Raw genomic sequence first — 26,613 nt, 5'->3', positions numbered from 1 at the left:
ATATATATATATATATATGTCTTGATTGGATTAGATGAAGTAGAGATGAAGTAGTCTTGTGATTTTTTCCCACACCTACATATATATATATATATATATATATATATATATGTATAGATGTACCCCGCCTTCCGCCCGATTGTAGCTGACATAGGCACCAGCGCCCCCCCCCCCGCGACCCCAAAAGGGAATAAGCGGTAGGAAATGGATGGATGGATATTTGTATTTCCCAGTAAGTCAACTAGTTGTTTATGGTAAACACAAAAATGTGCAATATTTTACCCCACATTTTTTTCAAGTGTACTATTTGGTGTGAAGTAATTGGAGCCTTAAATGTGTCAATAATTTATAACAACATTGATTTTGATTCATTATAATTTTTTGAGCAATGGAAGTTCAGAAAAAAAAATCTACTAAAATTCTTGGGGATCCCAAAGGGCCCAACTCATAAAAGTCTTGAAAAAAATTCATACATTTATTTTCAACACATATATCTCTGAACAACACTATAAGCTGTATTTTTCCCCCCATGTTTTTTTTTTTTTTTTTTAATGATCCACCTTTTTTTTCAAACAAAACTTATTTTTTGGGCAAAAACACAAACTACGCAATAGTTCCCCCCACAAAATTGTAATATTTGAAGTTATTGGAGCCTTGAATATGTCAATGATTCATAACACTGATTTTGATGCCTTTTTTTTTTCAATGACAGTTTTACAAAACATACCACTAAAGTGATTAGGGAGCCAAAAGGGTCCCACTCATAAAAGTGTAGAAAATAAGTCCTACATTTTTTTTCAACACATATATCGCTGAACAACTTCATACCAAACTGTTGACTATAAGTTTTTATTTTTTTACGCCATGTTTTTTTGTTGTTTTTTAGACCCACCTTTTTTTTATTTTTTAAAAGAAAAACGTTTTTTATGGCAAAAACACAAAATATGCAATGGTTCCCCCAAAAGAGCAAAGACAATATAAAAAAAACCAACAACATAAAAATAATAAAAGTGTAGAAAATAAGTCATACCTTTTTTTCACCAACACATTATTCTCTAGCTCAACTTCAGATCAAACGGTTGACTCTAAGGTTTTATCATTTTTTCCACATGTTTTTTTGTTGTTTTTATGCACCACTTTTTTTTTTTTTTTAAAGAAAACTAGTTTTTATTGCAAAAACCCAAAATATGCAATAGTTCCCACAAAAAATGTTAAGTGTAATATTTGATTTGAAGTAATTGGACCCTTGAAATATGTCAATAATTCATAGCAATATTGATTTTGATTCATTATTATTTTTTGAGGAAAGCCAATTTAAAAAAAATCTCAATAAATTTATTGGGGTTCCAAAAGGGTCCCACTCATAAAAGTGTGGAAAATAATTTACACATTATTCATCTTTTTTTTTTTTTTTGGGAGCAATGACAACTTTAAAGAAAAAAACAGCCTGAATGGCAGTTTTGTGCTAATAGTGACTCTAATAATTTGTAATAATAATAATAATAATAATAACAATACATCGCAGCTTTTTCTCAATACATGTGCTTTTTAATTCCATTTTGTTATGATTTATTTTTTGACGTTTAAAATAAATGAGCTGCTCTGAAAGCGTTCCTATTGCACAATGTCAGCACTTTATCCCCGTGCCTAAAGAGGGAAAACTGCCAGGAGGAAGACGTTAACACAAGTTATGTAATTGCAACATTTGGATGGACAAAGAATCTGCTGCCTGTGGTTTCTAGTCAGGGTAATTGAAGCTGTGAGTGCCGTGCTGACAGCCCCGTGGACTCCTGTGGCCAGTGTTTAATACCCAAGGCAAAGATCCCTTTGGGCTTCTTGAAAGCATTCCGTCAGCCAGGGCTGCACGCACAGGTAATGCAATCAGCTCCGCAGGGGGTCCGAGGTGGCGGACCGGGTTCGATGAGTCGGACCCGGTCTTTAGAAAGAGCTTTCAGAGGGGAAAGCCACGGTAAAGGTGCAAGACCTTCCCATGTTTGCGGGGGAAGGATTGAGTCCAGGGCAGAGGAGAGAGGAGAAAGGTTGGAGTCACATGTGAAGAACGCAGGATGACAACATGAACAGCCTTTTTCCGTAAAGGAAGACTGACTTGTGCCAGTGACCTGAGAGTCACAGGATTCTTGAGACCATTACCGTAAAACCAGTCCTAGATGCACATAGTTAGACTTAGACTTCCTTTTTATTATCATTCAAATGGCCCTGCGATGAGGTGGCGACTTGTCCAGGGTGTACCCCGCTTTCCTCCCGATTGTAGCTGAGATAGGCTCTATCGACCCCGAAGGGAATAAGCGGTAGAAAATGGATGGATGGATTGATGGATGTCATTCAAATGTGAACTTTACTACTGATAAGGATGTTGCATTATCTGGTTGTAGTGCAGGATAAAAGAGCAATAAGGTGCAGGTATAAATAAATAGATCACTGTACAGATAAATATCTTGCACTTTTGCATATGCATCCAGGTTTATGGATGTATGTTATATTGTGTTTATATTCCAGCCACTTCATCCATATTTGGGGGGAATTGATGGGATTATAATGATGCGTTCAAGAGTCTTACGGCCTGAGGGAAGAAGCTGTTCGGTATAGCTTGGTTGGTAGCGTGGCCGTGCCAGCAACTTGAGGGTTCCAGCTTCGATCCCTGCTTCCGCCATCCTAGTCACTGCCGTGTCCCTGGGCAAGACACTTTACCCAACTGCTCCCAGTGCCACCCAGACTGGTTTACAGGACTGTCTCAGAAAATTTGAATATTGTGATAAAGTCCTTTATTTTCTGTAATGCAACTAAAAAAATTAAAATGCCACAAGCTGATTGCCTCCATGCCACGCCACATTGATGCAGTAATCCGTGCAAAAGGATTCCCAACCAAGTACTGAGTGCATTAATTGACATTTTCAAATGTTTGATTTTGTTTTGTTGTTATAAATCTTTTTTTTTTATTTGGTCTGAGGAAATATTCAAAATGTTTAGATAGGATTTTTTTATTTTCTTAAGCTGTATGCCATAATCAGCAATATTAAAATAATAAAAGGCTTGCAATATTTCAGTTGATGTGTAATGAATCCAGAATGTATAACATTTTCATAAATGGTAAAATGGGTAAATGGGTTGTACTTGTATAGCGTTTTTTTACCCCTTTTAAAGGACCCCAAAGTGCTATGACAGTATTTCCACATTCGCCCATTCGCACACACTGACGGCGGGAGCTGCCATGCAAGGCGCTCACCAGGTCCCCTCAGGAGCAAGGGTGAAGTGTCTTGCCCAAGGACACAATGGTTTTAGTTGCATTATAAAAAATAAAATACTTTTTCACAATATTCACATTTTCTGAGACAGTCCTGTAAATGTAACTTAGATATTGGGTTTCACTATGTAAAAGCACTTTGAGTTACTACAGAAAAGCGCTATATGAATATGATTCACTTCACTTCACTTCACTGTTACAGAACCTGGAGGTTCTGCTACGGAGGCTGCAGAACCTCTTTCTAGAGTCCAGCAGTGAAAACAGTCCTTGGTGGGGGTGGGAGGAGTCGCTGCAGATTTTCTGAGCCTTGTTCAGGCAGTGGCTTTTTGTGATTAGAGTGTCCGCCCTGAGATCGGTTGGTTGTGAGTTCAAACTCCGGCTGAGTCAAACCAAAGACTATAAAAATGGGACCCATTACCTCCCTGCTTGGCACTCACCATAAAGGGTTGAAATTGGGGGTTAAATCACCAAAAAATATTCCCGGGCGCCATCGCTGCTGCTCACTGCTTTCCTCACCTACCAGGGGGCGATCAAGGGTGATGGGTTAAACACAGAGAATAATTTCGCTACACCTAGTGTGTGTGTGACTATCATTGGTACTTTGACTTTAACTCAGAATCGATTCTCACAACGTTTTATTTGGCTTAATTACCATGAACCTTTTTCAAAACAGGTTACAAATTAGAAAAGCTCATTCTAATGTCTTTTTAATGGATTTTTATTTTAAAAATATGTTCATTTATTTTTTAAATTAATTTTTGAAGAATATGAATCGATTTAGAACCGGGATGAATAAGAATCGCGATTCAGATGTGAATCGATTTTCGTTGTGCACCTCTAATAAACTGAAAATTAATTTTTTCAATTAGTTACATTAGTAGGGGTGTGGGAAAAAATCGATTCGAATACGAATCGAATCGAATACGTTGTGCGATTCAGAATCGATTCTCTCTTTTTTTTTTTTTAAATCTATTTTTTTTAATCAATCCCACAAAACAATACACAGCAATACCATAACATCCATCCATCCATTTCCTACCGCTTATTCCCTTTCGGGGTCGCTGGCGCCTATCTCAGCTACAATCGGGCGGAAGGCGGGGTACACCCTGGACAAGTCGCCACCTCATCGCAGGGCCAACACAGATAGACAGACAACATTCACATTCACACACTAGGGCCAACACAGCAAAACACTCAGAACTCCAATAAACAGAGCAATTGAGAGGAGACACAAACACGACACAGAACAAACCAAAAGTAGTGTCACAAAAATGAATATTATCAACGACAGTATAAATCCATCCATCCATTTCTACCGCTTATTCCCTTTTGGGGTTGCGGGGGCCGTAATTTCAGCATAGCAGTGATTAAAAATCCCTCACTGACATTATCAATAGACATTTGTAAAAAAAAAAAAGAACAATAGTGTCACAGTGGCTTACACTTGCATCGCATCTCATAAGCTTGAAAACATACTGTGTCCAATGTTTTCACAAAGATAAAATAAGTCATATTTTTGGTTCGTTTAATAGTTAAAACAAATTTACATTATTGCGATCAGTTGATAAAAACATTGTCCTTTATAATTATAAAAGCTTTTTACAAAAATTTAGTACTCTGCTAGCATGTCAGCAGACTGGGGTAGATCCTGCTGAAATCCTATGTATTGAATGAATACAGAATCGTTTTGAATCGGAAAAAATCGATATTTTATAGAATCGTGACCCCAAGAATCGATATTGAATCGAATCGTGGGACACCCAAAGATTCGCAGCCCAAATTATTAGTATTAATTAGTAATTAGTGTGTTAACCTAAAGTGCTGACTTTTTTAGCTATGCTCTGTACTCTTTTTTTCTGTAATTCCCCAGCCATACACCCTAGAGCAGGGGTCACCAACGTGGTAGCCCGTAAGGACCAGATGAGTTGTTCTAAAAATAGCTCAAATAGCAGCACTTACCAGTGAGCTGCCTCTATTTTTTAAATTATATTTATTTACTAGCAAGCTGGTCTCGCTTTGCTCGACATTTTTAATTCTAAGAGAGACAAAACTCTAACAGAATTTGAAAATCCAAGAAAATATTTTAAAGACTTGGTCTTCACTTGTTTAAATAAATTAATTTATTTTTGCTTCTTATAACATTCAGAAACACATTTTTAGAGAAAAAATACAACCTTAAAAATTATTTTAGGATTTTTAAACACATATACCTTTTTACCATTTAAATTCTATCCTCTTCTTTCCATCCATCCATCCATCCATTTTCTACCGCTTATTCCCTTTTGGGGTCTTCTTTCCTAACAATTTAAATCAATGTTCAAGTATTTTTTTAGTTTTTGTCGTAAAGAATAATAAATACATTTTAATTTAATTCTTCCTTTTACCTTCTGTTTTTTCGACAAAAAATATTTGTGAAATATTTTTTCAAACTTATTAAGATTAAAATTCAAAAAAATTATTCTGGCAAATCTACAAAATCTGTAGAATCAAATTTAAATCTTATTTCAAAGTCTTTTGAATTTCTTTTAAAATTTTTGTTCTGGGAAATCTAGAAGAAATATTGATTCGTCTTTGTTAGAAATATAGCTTGGTCCAATTTTTTGTATATTCTAACAATGTGCAGATTGGATTTTAACCTATTTAAAACATGTCATCAAAATTCTAAAATTAATCTTAATCAAGAAAAAATAGTAATGATGTTCCATACATTCTTTTTTAAATTTTTTCAAAAAGATTCGAATTAGCTAATTTTGTCCTCTTCATTTTTTTTCAGTTGAATTTTGAATTCTAAAGAGTTGAAATTGAAGATAAACTATGTTTCAAAATTTGATTTTAATTTTCTCCCCGTTTTCTCCTCTTTTAAACCGTTCAATTAAGTGTTTTTTTCATCATTAATTCTCTACAAAAAACCTTCTGTAAAAGGAAAAAAAATGTACGACGAATTACAGACAGAAATACCAATTTATATATATATATATATATATATATATATATATATATATATATATATTAATTTATTAAAGGTAAATTGAGCATATTGGCTATTTCAGGCAATTTATTTAGGTGTGTATCAAACTGGTAGCCCTTCCCATTAATCAGTACCCAAGAAGTAGCTCTTGGTTTCAAAAAGGTTGGTGACCCCTGCCCTAGAGTCATATCACTTGGTATGTGGCACATGCTAACTATTATCATGGTTACGTTAGCTTGTTAGCATGTTAACATTAGCATGCTGACTTTTTTAGCTAGTTTTGCTACCATTTACCCCAGAGTGAAATTACTTGGTATGTCACACATGCTAATTATTATTATGCTCACGTTAACTTGCTTGCATGCTAACATTAGCATGCTAACTTCTTGAGCTAGTTTTTCTACAGTTTACCCCAGAATCATATAACTTTGGTATGTGACAGATGATAACTATTATTATGGTTACGTTAGCTTGCTAAGATTAGCATGTTAACTTTTGGAGCTAATTTTGCTACCGTTTACCCCTGAGTCATATTACTTGGTATGTGACACATGCTAACTATTATTATGATCACGTTAGCGTGCTAGCATGCTAACTTTTTGAGCTAGTTTTTCTACTGTTTACCCCAGAGTCATAACTTGGAATGTGACACATGCTAACTATAATTATGGTCACATTAGCTTACTAGCATGCTAACTTTAACGTGCAAACTTTTTGAGCTAGTTTTGCTACCGTTTACCTCAGAGTCATATTACTTGGTATGTGACACATGCTAACTATTATTATGGTCACATTAGCTTGCTAGCAGGCTAGCTTTTCAAGCCAGTTTTGCTACTGTTTACCCCAGAGTCATATTACTTGGTATGTGAAACATGCTAACTATTATTATGGTCACGTTAGCTTGCTAGCATGCTAACAATAGCATGCTAACATTTTGAGCTAGTTTTGCTACTGTTTACCGCGGAGTGATATAACTTGGTATGTGACACATGCTAACTATTATTATTGTCACGTTAGCTTGTTAGCATGCTAAAATTAACATGCTAACTGTTAGAGCTAGTTTTTCTACGGTTTACCGCAGAGTCATATAACTTGGTATGTGACACATGCTAACTATTATTATGGTCACCATAGCATACTTTAGTGAAATGATAGCATGCTAGCTAGTTAACTTAAACATGAAAACTTGTTCATCTACTTTTACACTCTTCTCTACTTCGGAAGCCATACACCTTACAGCCGTGTTAATTGACGTCTGGGACATGCCACCGTAAGCACATTTGCTAAGTGTTAGCTTTTAAAAGCCTACTGAAATGAGATTTTCTTATTTAAACGGGAATAGCAGGTCCATTCTATGTGTCAAACTTGATCATTTGGCGATATTGCCATATTTTTGCTGAAAGGATTTAGTAGCGAACATCGACGATAAAGTTGGCAACTTTTGGTCGCTAATAGAAAAGCCCCTGCCTTTACCGGAAGTATGTGCGCGTAACGTCACGAGTTGCAGGGCTCCACACATATTCACATTGTTTATAATGGGAGCCACCAGCAGTAAGAACATTTCCGACCGAGAAAGCGACAATTTCCCCATTAATTTGAGCAAGGATGAAAGATTCGTGAATTAGGATATTGATAGTGAAGGACTAAAGGAAAAAAAAAAAAAAAAAGCAATGGCTTCGGGCGGCGGCAGTGTGAGCGTTTCAGATGTAATTAGACACATTTACTAGGATAATTCTGGAAGATCCCTTATCTGCTTATTGTTTTAATAGTGTTTTAGTGAGATTTTAAAGATTGTAAAGACATACCTCGAGGTCGGATGGCTGCGGTGAACGCGCAGTGTCTCAGAGAGAGGCCGATGAGCCAAGCTCTCAGCTGCCTTTTTTGACAGCTGCTGCAGGACGATGAATAATCCACTGATGTCTCCGGTAAAATGTATATCACAATTTCCCCATCCAAAAACATGCTGGTTGGCGTAGAGAAAACATGTTCGCTTGACCGCTGTGCTTCACAACAAACAAAGTAACACCGGCTGTGTCTCGGTGCTAAAGACAGCTGCAATCCACCGCTTTTCACCAACAGAATTGTTCTTTATAGTCCCCATTATTAAACAAACAAATTTCAAAAGATTCAGCAACACAGATGTCTAAAATACTGTGTAATTATGCTGTTAAAGCATACGACTTTTAGCCGCAGGTGGTGCAGCGCTAATATTTCCTGACAGTCCGTGACATCACGCGTACGCGTCATCATTCCGCGACGTTTTCAACAAGAAACCCGCGGGAAATTTAAAATTGTAATTTAGTAAACTAAAAAGGCCGTATTGGCATGCGTTGCAATGTTAATATTTCATCATTGATATATAAACTATCAGACTGCGTGGTCGGTAGTAGTGGGTTTCAATAGGCCTTTAATGTGCACATGCTAACTTTTTATGCTGGTTCTTGAATTCTTTTTGTACAGTTACACCAAAAACTCACGGATTTAGACACTCGGCACCACCTAATAAGTACGGCAGCTTCCGGCAACCCCCGGCCAGAGGTGCAGGGCACAGATAGCAGGCCCATCAAAATTTTTACGGGAATTTTCTAGTTGTAAAATAATATGTTAAACATCAATGTTGTGTCAAATGAAATAATTTGAAATGGAAGAAGAGGTCCATCTAACTATGATGCTGCTTTATGGATGTAGTTTCTCTTTTTAACGCTGTAGATATTAAATACCGGACCGCATTTAATCCATCCATCAAAACCCCAAACGGGCCTGGAGGACTTCACACATGCCTTGGCATGTGAGGAGCGAGGTTATTGAAGAAACGGGTCCTCCCCCGGGAGATCGTAAAACAAATATCTGCAAAGAGGGTGACTGAAGTGAGCACGAGGTGAGGGGGCGGGTGCCGTAAAACCATCAGTGAGTATTCACAAGACTTTGCCTAGTTTTATCATTACATGTGATTTACACACCAAAAAGGTGACTTCACAGTGGAACTGCAATACCATCTGGTAGTCATCTTTATTTACTCCTGTTAGTATGGTTCTTTGTAAAAATAAAAATAAGAAAAATAAAAAACAACCTAAAACGTCTTCTGTTCCAGCAGCCAGAAACCAAATGTGGGTCTCGGGTCTGAGGAATGAGTGAAAGTAAGCTGAGAGGAGAAGGTGGAGTGGAAGGGATGAAAAGGATCTCCACCCAGAGAGGGAAGAAAAGGGGAGGGCCCACTTGCAAAATACTTAAAATGCTCTGGGAGAGGAGAGCTTCACTGTGGAAACCGGAGTCGGGTCAAAGAAGAGCTACTGGGCAACCGACTACTACAAACGTCTCCAGATATGGCCGACGTCAATCAGACAGCGGCAGCTTTGCTGGTCGCCTTTCTCCTGGTGACGGCCGCATGGGCCCAGAATCCCAAGAAAACGCCAAAAGCGCCCAAGCCCCCCAAGGCGCAGTGCTGTGACGAGGTGCGCTCTCTCAAGGTCCAGGTGGCCAACCTGACCAGCCTGGTCGGGGAGCTGAGTCGCAAGCAGGAGGTGGACCTGAGGAGCATGGTGAGGCAAATCATTGACCTGGACATGCAGAACCGGCAGCAGGAAGCACGGGTCACCGAGGCCGAGAGCAAGTACTCCGAAATCAACAACCGCGTGGAAATCATGCAGCTACAGACCCTGCAGTCGGCGCCCCAGACCACATCAGGTGAGTTCAGTAAGTGTGAAAGAAGCCAAAACTACTGTGAAAAGTCGTAACCAATAAGGTTCTCGTTCAATTATTTACGGATCGGCAAAGTTAGATCTGCGGCAACAATGTAATTTATCTAGTCAGCGTGGTCAACAGGAAGACAAATCTGCTTGAGTAGACTCAGAACATTTCCTACGTTTCTTTGATGGACATGAAAATGCTGACTCTGTCTTCTCTTCCAGACGCCATATACGACTGTGCCTCGCTCTACAGCAAGAACTATAAGATATCCGGCGAGTACAAACTACCAAAAGATGAGTTCCTGGGAACACCTGAGCTCAGCGTGAGTACTGACACTGCAGTAATCCAGATGTAGTCAGGGTTGTATAATCCTTAGTCCAATGGTCAATGGCTTGCGGACGTTCTGTTGCTAAGTACCGCCTGGCCGCCGGCTGACATTTTGCCGGATGGCGACCATGTTTTACAATCGATCCAGCTCAAATTTGACACGCATGTGCTTGTCAGTGCTCTTAAGATGTGTACCAAGTAGTTGTTCGTTTTGTTTAATTTAATGGCTACCATCAGGGAAAATGTCTTTGCGAGGGCAAGGGTGGCACTATTTCTTTAACTTTGAGATCAGTTTGACCATCACCAAAAGGAGGCGCTGCACACGGCGTCCAAATGTCTGCATGTCCGTACAAAATCCTCCGTGGTAAGACTTCTTGGAAATGCCTGTAGGTGTTCTGCGACATGGAGACAAACGGCGGCGCCTGGACTCTGATCCAGAGACGCAAAGTCGGCCTGACGTCGTTTAACCGCGACTGGAAGTCGTACAAGAGCGGCTTTGGATCCATCCGCGGAGACTTCTGGCTCGGGAACGAGCATATATTTCGTCTGACAAGGCGGCCCACTGTGCTTAGGATCGAGATGGAGGTAGGTTTTTTAGAAAACAGGGATAAAACATTTGGAAGGCATAAAAACTAATGTGTTCGCCACCGCAGGACTGGGAGGGAGAGAAACGCCATGCCGAGTACGGCTTTTTCACCGTGGCCAACGAGCTCAACAGCTACAGGCTTTTCCTCGCCAAGTACAGCGGGAACGCCGGCGACTCCTTGCGCTACCACAACAACACCAACTTCAGCACCCTCCACAAAGACAACGACAAGTGTGTGGATGATTGCGCCTCTCTACGCAAAGGTATCCGTCGGCAACGCTTTAACACATGCATCTTTCGAACAGGTTTGTAGTTTTGACCACTGTCCCGTCTCCCTAGGTGGTTACTGGTACAACTGCTGCACCGACTCCAACCTCAATGGCGTTTTCTACCGCTACGGCGAGCACACCAAGAGCACGGACGGCATCACTTGGTATGGATGGCACGGTCCCAACTACTCCCTGAAAAAGGTGGAGATGAAGGTTCGGCCGGTGGATTTCCAGCCGTGAGTCGTGGTTGATGAGGACGGATATTCATTCTTGGCCTGAGGATTTTCTGACTTGTGAATTGTAGTTGTGTGTCTATTTATCAGTCCAAATATTTTACTTCCTACAGTTTCAGTATGTGAGTGTGTGCCTGGATGATGCTTTGTTCATTCAAACAAAAACACGCTAGCAAAGATTGTGGAAAGGGACCAAGCCTGTTATTAACTGTCATTGTTGTAAAATGTGTACAGATGTGTAAGTATCTTTTATTTTAATGTGACGGAAAATAAACATATTTTTGAAAAGAAGGCTTGTACTACTTGTGTGGGACCATCGCAATGCAGTCACTGACCTTGGACCCCGAGGCCAAATGCTGACATTTTACCACAAAGATGGGAATGAAGACCACACACGAACATGCCAGCGTCATTTTGCTCAGGGGTAGAAACAAAGAGTCGCTTCTCTAAAGACGCGCTGCGGTGGGCTCACTCGGATACATTTCATTTGACAAGGTGCCACATTAGGTCATGGTAAACATCTCGTTAAGGCTGGAACGGTATCCCCTTTCCTTGTGGGGGTTGGGGGACTACAACAGACCTCTGTAGGAATGTGACGGTCTTCTGATCCAAGTCTTTAAAAACTATCAAACATACCGATGAATCATTGAGCACCACACCATTCGATTTGATTCTTGGGGCAACGATTACTTCACATTTTGCGACCCCTGGCACAACCACTTGTGTATTTTAATGTAAACAACCTACATGATTTTTAATGTAAACAACCTACATGGTTTAGTTAGTAGCTCTAAGTGTCAGTTTCCATTATTTTTCGATAAATGCCCAGCCCAACTTAAATAGTTCTAAAAGAGACGGAAAATTGCCGTTTATCCAGAACCGCCACATAAAAAAGCAAGTATTTGCATTGCAAACTGACTAGTCTCTTCACATACTTTATCAACGGAATAGATTCTCTATTTGGAACTGTGATAACGAGTCATCTGCTGATTAGATCAGTGTTGCTCTGGTCTATCCACAAATTCAGAAGATGGCAGCCGTTCAAGGAGCTCAAAAGCGGCCGTTGGTGATGGATGAACTGGGCGGAGCTGGGGGAACTCATACTTTGGCAATTTCTGAATCGGATCCCAAAATGGATAACATCTCAGAGAAGCTTTACGATTAGCAAGGCGAAATAATGATCAACTTGAGAGCCAGAACAGACAACTATTAGGGCTGTGGAACTCTGGGCGCCACACGATTCGGTTCGATTCTTTGGGGTAACGATTCAGTTCGGAATCGGTTCTCGATTCAAAACGATTCTTGATTAAAAAGCAATACTTTTTTCATTAACACTGGGTGCCAGTTCTATGATTAACTACATTCTTCCAAAAACAAAAAATCTCTCGACAATTTTTATAATACCTAAAATAAAACTGAATTTGTTTTATAAAATGCTACCCAAACATTTAATAAAGTCAAATACAAATGAGACAACAAAAAAAGTATATTTTCTTAAGTGAATCTGCAGCTATAGATCACCTACATTAAGAATATGATTTTCCCGAGTAGCTGGACAGGACGGATTGAAAAATCATCAATTTTAAATAATCATCACTATTTTCTTTAATCAATTAATAATCTTTTTTTCGACACCTCTAATACCAATACCTAGCTATGAGGGTGAACGATGAGTCAATGTGATCTGCAACTTCATTTAATGTGGTCCGTCACGCCATTTAAAACAGAGTCTGACACAAAATAAACTCAGACAAATAGAATTACCTGAACACAGTTCTTACGCACCTGCTCTGCCAGAGAATAAAAATACAGAGGGAGCAACCAACTGAGCAACTTTGTGGACAATTGTAGCGAATATTCACACCTTTACCAGTATATGTATTTGTATTAAGGGTGCAAAATAAATATGAGCGATTATGACGTCACACAGATAAATCCATATACATAAATATAGATCATAAAATAGGCTCGAATGAGACAAAATGAGAGTTAGGGTGAGCAAATCAAGTGCTCCTTTTTTTTCTTCAAACATGGCTTCCATTGTGTGGTACTTCTTCACAGTGCTTTAAATATACCAGGAGGAGGGAGGAACAAAAATCATTGAGCTTCAACACATCAAACCTTATCAGCCACCTGAAAGGCCAGCATTGCTGCAACTGTGCTTTGAAAGCCCACGAAGACGAAGAAGCTGCCCCAAAAACAGCCGCAAAAAAAAAGCTTGTTCCTATTGTCGCAAGTTTGAAAAGTGCAAAATGTTTTCCACAGACAACCAGAAGACTAAATTAATCTGGAAATTTATCGTGGAAATATACATAAAATGATATTACACTTCAAAAGTGACAATACATAAATATATAATAAATACAGGGAATCCTTGCAAATAATTGATTTTAAAAAAAATAAATTATTATTTTTCCAATTTCATATTAATTTGATATTTAACAGAAAAATATTCTGTTTGGACATAAAAAAAAAAAATATATATATATATATATATATATATATACTTTTTTTATTAAACATGAATTTTAATAAATTGTAAATGTTTACTGATATTTCAATTTCTAATATGTTTTATGTTTAAGAACCACCTATTTTATTTTGGTATTTAAAAAAAATAAAAATCATATTTAAATTAAAAAAATTACAATACTTTTCAGTTACTTAATTACTGAGATGATTCTTTATGAGAAAAAAGTTCAAATAAATAATTATACAAGAATAAATACATCTTTGAAAAATAATTATTTTTGGAAAAAAAAATGTTTTGCATATTTTCGATTTCAGAATAATTTTGTGTTTGATTGAAATATGTTCTATTTACATATAAAAATAATATTATAAAAATCAAAAAACATTTAGATACAAAACATACATTGTAAATGTTAACTGATATTTAAATTCATATTTTTTTTATGTGGAAAAAACACCAATTTTATTTTGGTATTTTAAATCAATTTTAAAATCATAGGCTCAAGCACCCCCGGACACAGAAAGGTACAAGCAGTAGAAAATGGATGGATGGATTGATATCTAAATTTAAAAAGTTACAATACTTTTTAGTTACTTAAAAAGTTGTCACCGATAACAAAGATGATTCTTTGAGGAAACTGACAAAAGTGACGATAAATATATAAGAATAAATAAATAAATCCCTGCAAATAATTTTTGACTCGTATTTTTGATTTCAGAATAATTCGATATTTAACTGAAATATGCGATGAGGTGGCGACTTGTCCAGGGTGTACACCGCCTTCCACCTGATTGTAGCTGAGATAAGCACCAGCGCCCCCCGCGATCCCAAAGGGAATAAGCGGTAAAAAATGGATGGATGGATGGATGTTCTCTTTGGGTATAAAAATATAATAAAAATTAATTAAAAACATTTAGATTAAAAAAAAACTAAATATGTACTGATATTTAAATGTATATTTTTAATGTGGAAAAACATTTATTTTATTTTGGTATTTTAAATCAATTTAAAAAAATCATATGTAAGTTTAAAAAGTGACAATACTTTTTAGTTACTTAAAAAGCTGACATTAATAACTGAGATGATTCCTTGAAGAAAAAAGTGACAATAAATAAATACATAATAATAAATAAAAAAATCCTTGCACATAATTATTTCATGAAACAAAAGCAAAAAAAATAATATTTTTGACTTCAGAATAATTTTATATTAAACTGAAATATATTTTCTTTGGGTATACAAATATTATAAAGGAATAAATATACATTTAGATTTAAAACATAAATTGGAATAAATTGTGAATGTATACTGATATTTACACATCCAACATATTATGTGGAAAAAAACATTTTATTTTGGTATTTCAAATTAATTTTTTAAAAGATAATTAAAATTCAAAGAGTGACAATACTTTTTAATTGCTTAAAAAGATGTCAAAACTGAGATTACTCTTTATGAGAAAAAATATTTAACCGAAATATCTTCTCTTTGGATATAACGATAATATTATTAAAAGAAAAAAATGTCAGATTTAAAAATGTGTACTGATATTTCAATTTTGTATAAAATATATTTATATACGGTAAGTGGAAAACATTATTAATTAAATGTTGGTATTTAGAAAATTATATTTCAATGTAAAAGGTGGCAATACTTTTGAGTTACACAAAAAAGTAGTCATTGAATCTTTATGACTGGGCCGTCAAAAGTAATGTACAGAATATAAAAACCTAATTAAGGAGTGAAAGAACATTAGTTTTACAAGGAGTGAGACCTGCTCACTGAGCTCCATGAACGACCAGGTGTGCACACCTTGAAGGAGAGTGGGTGTTATTGCCTCAGTTATTACTCGCTGATCAAACACAAAGATGAGGTATGGTGAGGGTGGTGTCACGGGGCCTGGGGCTGCATGAGTGATGCGGGCACTGGGGAACTGAGGGGAAATATGAATTCCATCACGCACTGTACTATTGTGCCAAGATGAAAGGGATGGAGAGGACAAATATGTCTCCTCCACATCTGAAGCCAACTGGGGGTCAACCTCAAGTTGAAGTAAATACGGTGTCGACCAGTGACGTCATCATGGAGGAGTGGGGGAGGATTCTAGTAACAACCTGCTCCATTCTATGCCAAAGAGCACAGAGGCAGTCCCAGATAACATGACATCATCACATAAAGGACAAAGTTTGGACACGTGGACTTGGACATATCTTGCCAGTTACCATACAAACTCCACTACTCGAAAAGTGGAACTGCACTTTTTGTGGACCTGTACACAATCCTGAAGAAAGACAAGAACACGTTTTCCTTTTTCACGCATTCTAAATCGTAAATAAACATTAGCAAAAGTCAGCTAACAATGGAGTCAAAGGGAGTCGCTCTACCCAGCCTATAAAGGGCTCCTTAAAACCTCTATAAACGTTTAATAAACACGCTGGAAGTATATACAGTATGTAATGTAGTAACACTCATCCATCCACCAATCCATTTTCTACTGCTTGTCCCTTTTGGGGTCGCTGGAGCCAATCTCAGCTGCATTCGGGCGGAAGGCGGTGTACACCCTGGAAAAGTCGCCACCTCATCGCAGGGCTAGTAACACTCTGTTATAATAATACATGTTATTATGAGTATCAATTTCAGAGAAGCATCAACAACTAGGGATGGAAAGACTATTTGGCATTTGCCATTTTGACGTATATAGATATCAGCCTTCTTTTATTGGTACCAGCCTATATATACACTACATGCATATACACAGCCGCGATCAAAAGTTTACCTACACTTGTAAAGAACATAATGTCATGGCTGTCTTATTTTTTTGTGATAGAGTGATTGGAGCACATACTTGTTGGTCGCAAAAAATATTCATGAAGTTTGCTTCTTTTATGAATTTATTTATTTAATAAATGTATCTAAATAATTAATTTATTCATTTAATTAATACATATTCATTTATAATTAATATTTGCTTACATGCCCCTTGGCAAGTTTCACTGCAATAAGGCGCTTTTGGTAGCCATCCACAAGCTTCTGCTTGAATTTTTGACCACTCCTCTTGACAAAATTAGTGCAGTTCAGCTAAATGTTTTGCTTTTTTGACATAGACTTGTTTCTTCAGCATTGTCCACACGTCAGGACTTTGGGAAGGCCATTCTAAAACCTTCATTCTAGCCCGATTTAGCCATTCCTTTACCACTCTTGACGTGTGTTTGGGGTCATTGTCCTGTTGGAACACCCAACTGCGCCCAAGTCTGACATCACATGGACAAAGATAAGACCTTCTGGTGGAAAGTTCGGTGGTCAGATGTAACAAAAATGGAGCTGTTTGGCCACAATACCCAGCAATATGTTTGGAGGAGAAAACGTGAGGTCTTTAATTCCAGGAACACCATTGCTACAGTCAAGCATGGTGGTGGTAGTATTATGATCTGGGCCTGATTTGCTGCCAATGGAACTGGTGCTTTACAGAGAGTAAATGGGACAATGCAAAAGGAGGATTACCTCCAAATTCTTCAGGACAAGCTAAAATCATCAGCCCAGAGGTTGGGTCTTGGGCCCAGTTGGGTGTTCCAACAGGACAATGACCCCAAAAACACTTCAAAGGTGGTAAAGGAATGGCTAAATTAGGCTAGAATGAAGGTTTTAGAATGACCTTCCCAAAGTCATGACTGAAACGTGTGGACAATGCTGAAGAAACAAGTCCATGTCAGAAAACCAACACATTTAGCTAAACCAGGGGTGCCAAACTCAAATACAGAGTGGGCCAAAATTTAAAACAAAACAAAGTCGCGGGCCAAGGTTGAACAAAACAAGTTTTTCATTGAATATTGAACAAGTAAGGCTTATAAAACTTTAGAGTGACATGCAAAATCAAGTTTCAAATAATAATAATAATAAAAAAATATCAATGGCATATAAAATCAAATTTAAATAAAAATTGAATGCGTCTTTTGTATTTGCAGCCTTCTGAGGTAAATATTAACATAAACTTTTTCCAGAGGCTAATACATTTGAAAATAAAATAATGAATAAATCAACCATTCAGGCTTTTTTACTGCTCAGTTAATATCGGGGCTCAGGTGGGTGGAGTTAGGGGGGCGGGGTTTGTTGGTAGCGGGGAGAGGGTGTATATTGTAGCGGTCCGGAAGAGTTAGGGCTGCAAGGGGTTCTGGGTATTTGTTCTGTTGTGTTTATGTTGTGTTACGGTGCAGATGTTCTCCCGAAATGCGTTGGTCATTCTTGTTTGGTGTGGGTTTACAGTGTGGTGCATATTTGTAACAGTGTTAAAGTTGTTTATACGGCCACCCTCAGTGTGACCTGTATGCTGTTGATCAAGTATGCCTTGTATTTACTTACATGTGTGTAGAAGCCACATATATTACGTGACTGGGCCGGCACGCTGTTTGTGAGGAGGAAAAACAGACTTGACAACAGGTTGAAGGGGACGCTAAAGGCAGTGCCTTTAAGGCAAACCCCCAATATTGTTGTCCGGGTGCAATTCGGGAGAATGGTTGCACCGGGAGATTTTCGGGAGGGGCACTGAAATTCGAGAGTCTCCCGGGAAATTGGTGAATGCGGTGTTACAGCGGCACCGCTGTATAACACCAGCGGGCCAGCTCTAATGTTAATTTGATATTGCCTCAAGGGCCAAATGAAATTACACGCCGGGCCAAATTTGGCCCGCGGGCCAGAGTTTGACACCTATGAGCTAAACTACACTAATTTTGTCAAGAGGACTGGTCAAAAATTCAAGCAGAGGCTTGTGGATGGCTATCAAAAGCAAATTACTGCAGTGAAACTTGCCAAGGAACATGTAACCAAATATCAACATTGCTGTATGTATACTTCTGAACAAGCAGATTTGCTCACATTTTCCGTAGACCCATAAAAAATTCATAAAATAAGCAAACTTCATGAATGTTTTTTGTGACCAACAAGTATGTGCTGCAATCACTCTATTACAAAAAATAAGAGTTGTAGAAATGATTGGACTCAAGACAGCCATGACATTATGTTCTTCACAAGTGTAACTGTTGACCACCACTGTTTATATGTATATATAGACAAACATATATATATATATGTATATATACTTATTTATTTAAGAAACAATATATACGCATATGATACAAAAACACAAAATATGCAATATTTTCCCCAAAAATGTTTTAAAGTGGAATATTTCATGTGAAGTAATTGGGGCCTTCGAGGTCAATAATCTATAAAAACTTTTGATTTTGATTTATTATTATTTTTTGAGCAATGAGCGTTAAAAAAAAACATTCCACTAAAGTTATTGTAGATCCAAAAGGCCCCACTAAGAAAAGTGTTTAAAAAAGTTCCATATAAATATATATGTTTACATTCAACGCTTAAATCTCCACACCAACTTCAGATCAATCCGTGGACTTTTTTTTTTTTAAATATATTTTTCTTTGCTTTATTTTTTTAATGCCCTTTTTGCCAAAGAAAACTATGTATGGCAAAAACACAAAATAAGCAAAATGTTCCCACAAGTATATCTTAAAGTGGAATATTCGATGTGAAGTCATTAGAAACTTAAACAGGTCAATAATTTTTAACATTGATTTTGATTCATTATTTTTTGAGCAATGAAAGTTTAAAAAAAAAAATCCCACTAAAATTTTCGAAGATCCAAAAGGGTCCCTCTAATAAAAGTGTTAAGGGGCGGGGGGTTGCCCACATATGCGGTCCTCGCCAAGGTTCCTCATAGTCATCATTGTCACTGTAACCGACGTTCCACTGGGGTGAGTTTTCCTTGCTCTTATGTGGGGTCTACCGAGGATGTCGTTGTGGTTTGTGCAGCCCTTTGAGACACTGGTGATTTAGGGCAATATAAATAAACATTGATTGATTGAGTGATGAAAAATAATCCGTATCTTTTTTTTTTTTTACTTTCAACACTTAATCCTCTAGATAAACTTCAGATCTATCCATGGATTAAAGACTATTATTTTATTATTATTTATGTTTCAAAGTGGAATATTTGATGTCAAGTAATTAAATGCATAACAACATTGACTTGATTCATTATTATTTTTTCCAGCAATTACAGTTTCAAAGACAGTGTTATTAGTCAACATTGCAACTTGTTCTCCTTACATTTCACCTGGTTGCTCTTTTTTTTTTTTACATTATTTAAAAAATTTTTCTTTAAAAGTATTTTTTAGAAAGTGCGGTCGGCCGTTAAAAAACTAGCTGCAAATGGACCCCGAGTCACACTTTGGACACTCTACGTGTTACATCATCAATCAATGTAGTCATTATTAACTCTTTCCAGTACAATATTAATAAGTTTCATGTATTTCAATGAGTAGGTCCAATAAATTGTTACTGTATTCAAAAATGCAGCAGTAATCAGAGGGTCTTTAACACAAACCCTTGCCTTCATTGTTGCCGTGACCACGATCAGATAGCGCATGAGAGTTGTTTCTCTTCCTTCAAATGCAAGTCACGACTCATTAGAGCCATTTGGCAGCGGTCTCTGAAAGGAGGTGAGACGCCCCCGTCATTCATCATCATCAGCGCTCCCGACAAATTGAAAACAGGACCGCCAACAAGTCCAAAAGTCGTCTGAGATGAAAACGAGGCAAGCGTCCAATTAGATGCCTGGAAAACAGCTTTCCGCACGCCATTCCCGCCCCCCCAAAAGGTAGATAAAAAAAAGAGAGAGGGAAAAGATGACGGATGAGGTCTACAGGTCATGGGACAAAAGGCAAACGAGTCATGCCATTGGACTAAAAGTCAGACAAGGTACAATCAAACATTTGTATCAATTAAAGTGACTAACAGCTCCCAAAATGCATCATTGGAATGCTCCTCTGACTTAAAGGTCACACATTATAGTTTTTTTTTACCAAATGTTAATAGATGTCAGATGTCCCACAATAATAGTGAAGGACTTGATGCTGGAATTTAGACCGTTTAAAAAGCAATCCTTTGTGTGTCTGTAGCTTTAATGCTAATGAGCGGAGACTGTTTACAAAGGTACAATATGTCTTCAAAAAGAGCTGTTGTGTTCTCAGGGCCCTCAAACCATTAAAAGACTTACCTTACCTACTCAGTGGCCTAATGGTTAGAGTGTCCGCCCTGAGATGGGTTGGTTGTGAGTTCAAACACCGGCCGAGTCATGCCAAAGACTATAAAAATGGGACCCATTACTTCCCTGCTTGGCACTCAGCTTCAAGGGTCGGATTTGGGGGTTAAATCACCAAAAATTATTCTCAGGCGCGGCCACCGCTACTGCTCACTGCTCCCCTCACCTCTCAGGGGGGGGGGGAGCAAGGCGATGGGTCAAATACATAGGACAAATTTCATCACACCTAGGGTGTGTGTGACAATCATTGGTACTTGAACTTTAACTAAATTGCAGACTAAAAGCCATGACGTTTTCCCTATACTTTGAACCCTGCGTCTTATAAAACGGTGGGATTTCACCATCTACTCTCCGTAATATCATCAAAAGGTCCAGAGAATCTGGAGAAATCACTGCACATAAGCGGCAAGGCCCGTGACCTTGATCCCTCAGGCGGTACTGCATCAAAAAGGGACATCAGCGTGTAAAGGATATCACCATATGGGCTTAGGCAGACTTCAGAAAACCACTGTCAGTAACTACAGTTGGTCGCTACATCTGTAAGTGCAAGTTAAAACTTTACTATGCAAAGCCAAAGCCATTTATCAACAACACCCAGAAAAGTTTTGCTGGGCCTGAGCTCATCTAAGATGGACTGATGCAAAGTGGAAAAGTGTTCTGTGGTCTGACGAGTCCACATTTCAAATTGTTTTTGGAAACTGTGGCAATGTGTACTCCGGACCAAAGAGGAAAAGAACCATCCGGATTGTTCTAGGCGCATAGTGTAAAAGGCAGCACCTGTGATGGTATGTAGGTGTATTAGTGCCCAAGGTATGGGTAACTTACACATCTATGAAGGCACCATTCATTCTGAAAGGTACATACAGGTTTTGGCGCAACATATGTTGCCATCTAAGCAACGTTATCATGGACGCCCCTGCTAATTTCAGCAAGACTATGCCAAGCCAGGTGTTACAACAGCGTGGCTTCATAGTAAAAGAGTGCGGGTACTCGACTGGCCTGCCTGTAGTCCAGACATTGAAAATGTGTCGTGCAATATGAAGGCTAAAATATCAGAAGGGAGACTGTTGAACAACTTAAGCAAGAATGGGAAATAATTCCACTTCAAAAATGTTTTTCCTCAGTTACTAAAACTTTACTGAGTGTTGTTAAAAGGAAAGGCAATTTACCACAGTGTAAAAAATGCCCCTCTGACAACTTTTTTGCCATGTGTTGCTGCCAATAAATTCTAAGTTCATGATTATTTGCAAAAAAAATAAAGTTTCTCAGTGTGAATATTAAATATCTTGTCTTTGCAGTCTATTCAATTGAATATAAGTTGAAAAGGATTTGCAGATCATTGTATTCTCTTTTTATTTACCATTTACACAACGTGACAACTTCACTGCTTTTGGGTTTTGTAACTCAAATATCATGTGTCATAAACAGCAACGTAACGTTAAAGAGTGGGACCAACATTAGCACAGCTGTGTGTGCTAAAGTGCCAACATTACACCTACAGTTTTCCCAGCAACATAATGCGAGGTGAGCATATTCCACGAAGAAACGTTTGTAGCTGACTGAAAGAAAGCTAGCAGAGCTCCGACCCTTTTAAGATGCGTAGCGAAGCCTTGTTGTGTTGGTTTCCTCTCCGTGAAGTGGTGAGTGTGTACATTGAATCTGTCAAACCCCCAATCACTTTAAGAATAAAAAAATAGTAAAAAAAAGTCAGTGGATTATAATGTAAATTACTAGCAGCTAAGTCACCAGAATTGTTTTGTAAAAATAAACAATTTGATGCACTGGAAAACCATAACTTTATATTTTATAGTAACATTCTCTTGACTGAGCTGCCAGATTTTTACAGTAAAATCTACATAGTTTTTTTTACAGCGTATACATTGTTTTGTTCTGAATATGTCATCATATAGGAGAAAATGGTGATGTGGCTGACACAATGGATATGCCTTCATAATTATGCGACGGAAATGAAGGAAATGAGAAATCCTAGATGAGAGCAGGTCATGTGACTAATTGTTTTCCAAGCCCCAGCAGATGAGAATATGATACGCAGACATGCATCAAGCGTACTCTTGAACAGAAATAGTCCTGTAGTTAGGAAATGAGAGCTCCTACCTGATGAGCGACTCCAGGATGAGGGGAGAAGCACCTTTCTGGAACTCCAGCTCTTTGTAATGCAAAGCCTTGGCGTACGCGCGACATTTGGCGGCCCTCTCGCCGAGCAGCACGATGCCGTTGTCGTCTCTCAGAGGCAGAGGACCCTGAAAGAGCAGCAAACGGTACCAAAAACAATTCAAAATTGATATTTACATCCTGTAAATATGTAATGCTTTAAATCACAACATTGATTCATCTATTCGTTAATACAAAAATATATACTTATTTACATCAACATGTTTTTTTAACTGAGAATAAATATTTAATATTAATATTTAATTGAAAAATATTTATTTAATCTAAAATTTAAATTAAAATCATATTGAAATTTGAAAAACGAAAACGCATTTTTTGTAAAAAAAAAAAAAAATTCCATTTTTACTTTGTGAAGAAATATTAAAAAAAGAATTTGATATTTAAGTAAAATATCCTTAGCTGTTATCAACATGGGTATACAAGTATTATGAAAATTAAAAAAACAACATAAAAATATATTTTAAAATGGGTGTTGGTATTTTATTTTTAGTTATTTTCTTTGTTGTTTAAAATAATGTTGCCTTTGGTATTTTTTATTTTGCTATTTAAAAATCATAATTTAAATCCTCAATAAAAATTATCCTATTTGGATGTTCCATTTCTGTTAATCTAGATTTATACATGATCCCTAAGGTGTGAATGTTGTCTATCTGTGTTGGCACTGTGATCAATCAATAAATCAATGTTTATTTGTATAGCCCTAAATCACAAATGTCTCAAAGGACTGTACAAACCATTACGACTACGACATCCTCGGAAGAACCCACAAAAGGGCAAGGAAAACTCACACCCAGCGGGCAGGGAGAATTCACATCCAGTGGGACGCTAGTGACAATGCTGACTATGAGAAACCTTGGAGAGGACCTCAGAAGTGGGCAACCCCCCCCTCTGATGAGGATTTTTTTTTTTTTTATGGTAAAACGTGCGGTCATATTTTTTATTACATTTTCAATTTAGCAAGAAAATTAAAACAAATGTTTAGTGATATACAAATACAATTACAACTGTTAAAAACTTCTACAAAGCATAGAGTATTTATAAAAAATACATATTTTGTGGTAAAAACTAAATATGTATATAGAAATATTAAAATTAAAAGAATACTTAGAAGTGACAACATGTAAATAAATAATAATACATAAACATATCCTTGCAAAGAGTTGATATTTTGTAAAAATAGTTCTCTCATTTCGCATTTGCAAAGAAAATTGTTAATAATAATTTGATATTTAAATAAAAGATGTTCTGTTTCGAGATGTATAAATAATGTTATAAAGATAAAAAAATAATAAAACTATATTGGATCTATAAAATACATTGTATAAATGTGAATTGAAGCATATCATAAAATATGTACTGAACATTTATTTAAGTGGGGAAAAAAACTTCTTAGTATTTTAGTTTTTAAAATTACAATATTTAAATTTAAAAAAGTGACGATCAAAAAAGTAGTCATTGTTAATGTAGATGAATCTTTCTGATTCGTCGTAAAAAGTTCTGTATGCACTATAAAAAAACTTTTTAGGGAGGCAAAAAAGAAGGTGGGTGGGGACCTTGTCACTGTGCTCCATGAACTCGGCCAGGTTGAGCAGCGTCTGCGTGACCTCGGCGATGTCCTGCGACGTGAGCGCCAACTCGATGCTGCGGATCAACTCGTCTTGCTGGTCTTCACTCAGCTCCGACCAACAGGACAGGAAAGCGGCGTTGAAAAGATCCCTGCGGACAAAGAAGTATTTGGTGCCACTTGGGTCTAAAACAACATTTAAACCTGATTTCTTATTTTATTAATTATAAAAACTATTTCATCCTAGCATCATCTCAGGTCTGGTACGACACTTTGCGGTCTTTTATAGGAAAAATAAACTTCAAGTTTTACTCTTGAGAGATTGTACTTTTTATGGCTGTGTTGAATCTGTTCCTGAAATGGGCCTCAAACGGCTACAAATACCCAAAAGGTCAATTTTATTCCTGATTCATTCCAACTTAAACAAACGCTATTCTGTGTCCTGACACCTCACGGAGTGAGTGTGTGTGAAGGTACCTGGCCAGCGGGATGTAGGACTGAGCCAGTGACCAGCAGGACCGCAGGGACGGGGAGGAAGACTCCTTGAGGAGGACCACGCTCAGGCGCCTCAGCCACTCCAACCAGTCGTCTTTGGAAACCTTTCGAACGGCGCCCCAGGCCTGTGTGCGGGGGAACACATTTTTACGGTCCACACTCCATCGCTCGGGATCAGAACGGTGTTAGAGGCTGCTGGCAGTATTTGTGGAGCCTTGTTAGCCACATCATCATTTATTTACCCAGAATGCACCTACACCCAATGTTCCCTCTCATTTGTCATGAGTCTGAGCAAAGCCAAAAACTTCCAGAGCACAGTGTGAACAGACACCAGCATCACACCTGTCCCAAACCTGACTTCATAAAAAGTTACATCTTTTATTATGATCATCAAATGACAGCAGTCATGAAATTCATGAGATTATTTACTAATTTAGGTCAGTGGTCCCCAACCACCGGGCCCGATTGGTACTGGGCCGCAGAATAATTTTTTATTCATTTTTATTTAAAAAAAATAAAAATAAAAAAATGTAAAAAATCTTTTTTTATTAAATCAACATAAAAAGCACAATATACACTTACAATTAGTGCACCAACCATAAAAACTCCCTTTTTAATGACAAAAACGTTCCTTTTTCATGACAAGAAAAAAAAAAAAAGGAACCCCCCCCCGGCCGCGGGACAAATTATTAAGCGTTGACCGGTCCGCGGATACAAAAAGGTTGGGGACCACTGATTTAGGTGACTGCTAATGAAAATAACAAAAAAAAAAATATATTGTTTTTCATGAGCTGTGTGCCAGCGTGCCTGCTTTGGAAATAATTTGTACCCCTTTCAATTCCCCTAAAGCATTCTCATGTTGCACAATGAGATGTAAGCATGGGATAGGGTATACATTCCTTTAACTTTCTGTCTATAAAATATACACTATATTGCCAAAGGTATTTGGCCACCCATCCGAATGATGAGAATCAGGTGTCCTAATCACTTGGCTTGGCCACAGGTGTATAAAATCAAGCACTTAGGCATGGAGACAGTTTCTCCAAACATTTGTGAAAGAATGGGCCACTCTCAGTGATTTCAAGCGTGGAACTGTCATAGGATGCCACCTGTGCAACAAATCCAGTCGTGAAATTTCCTCGCTCCTAAATATTCCAAAGTCAACTTTTGGCTTTATTATAAGAAAATGGAAAAGTTTGGGAACAACAGCAACTCAGCAACAAAGTGGTAGGAGTGTGAGATTTGGTGAAGGATGAATTAGGGTGTGGGGTTGTTTTTCAAAAGTAGGGCCTGGCCCCTTAGTTCCAGTGAAAGAAACTTTAAATACTCCAAGATACCAAAACCTTTTGGAAAATTCCATGCTCCTAACCTTGTGGGAACAGTTTGGAGCGGGCCCCTTCCTCTTCCAACATGACTGTGCACAAAGCAAGGTCCATAAA

The 26,613-nt window shown here is 37.7% G+C and overlaps 2 protein-coding genes across 3 annotated transcripts in view; one reads left to right on the top strand and one right to left on the bottom strand.

Annotated features, from left to right (window-relative positions):
- mtor (mechanistic target of rapamycin kinase) overlaps positions 1-26,613 on the bottom strand; it is a 294,825-nt gene that overhangs the window by 154,952 nt on the left and 113,260 nt on the right. The window contains exons 26-28 of the mRNA XM_061889707.1: positions 25,157-25,299; positions 24,669-24,831; positions 23,038-23,183 (exon numbers count right to left, since the gene is read on the bottom strand). Of these exons, the coding sequence (XP_061745691.1) occupies positions 23,038-23,183; positions 24,669-24,831; positions 25,157-25,299 (452 nt within the window). The remainder of the gene's footprint in view (positions 1-23,037; positions 23,184-24,668; positions 24,832-25,156; positions 25,300-26,613) is intronic.
- Positions 9,473-11,623, top strand: angptl7 (angiopoietin-like 7). Of its 2 annotated transcripts, none has more exons than XM_061889138.1 (5): positions 9,473-9,914; positions 10,139-10,239; positions 10,635-10,829; positions 10,898-11,093; positions 11,170-11,623. In XM_061889138.1, the coding sequence occupies exons 1-5, from the start codon at positions 9,554-9,556 to the stop codon at positions 11,337-11,339; spliced, it is 1,023 nt and encodes a 340-aa protein (XP_061745122.1). In that variant the 5' UTR covers positions 9,473-9,553; the 3' UTR covers positions 11,340-11,623. The 2 variants fall into 2 exon arrangements, with proteins under 2 accessions (XP_061745122.1, XP_061745121.1); XM_061889137.1 differs by having other exon boundaries at positions 9,473-9,923.

Source organism: Nerophis ophidion, linkage group LG27, assembly GCF_033978795.1.
Source record: "Nerophis ophidion isolate RoL-2023_Sa linkage group LG27, RoL_Noph_v1.0, whole genome shotgun sequence".
In the NCBI taxonomy this organism is placed as follows: Eukaryota; Metazoa; Chordata; class Actinopteri; order Syngnathiformes; family Syngnathidae; genus Nerophis; species Nerophis ophidion.
The sequence above is the reverse complement of the archived record's forward strand: the minus strand, read 5'-3'. Positions and strand labels throughout refer to the sequence as shown.

Excerpts from the sequence above, each read along its gene's own strand:
- angptl7 (XM_061889137.1), top strand. The coding sequence starts at position 9,554 with ATGGCCGACGTCAATCAGACAGCGGCAGCTTTGCTGGTCGCCTTTCTC. Across the intron at positions 10,830-10,897 it reads TGCTTAGGATCGAGATGGAG|GACTGGGAGGGAGAGAAACG; the intron begins GTAGGTTTTTTA and ends TCGCCACCGCAG. Across the intron at positions 11,094-11,169 it reads TTGCGCCTCTCTACGCAAAG|GTGGTTACTGGTACAACTGC; the intron begins GTATCCGTCGGC and ends CCGTCTCCCTAG.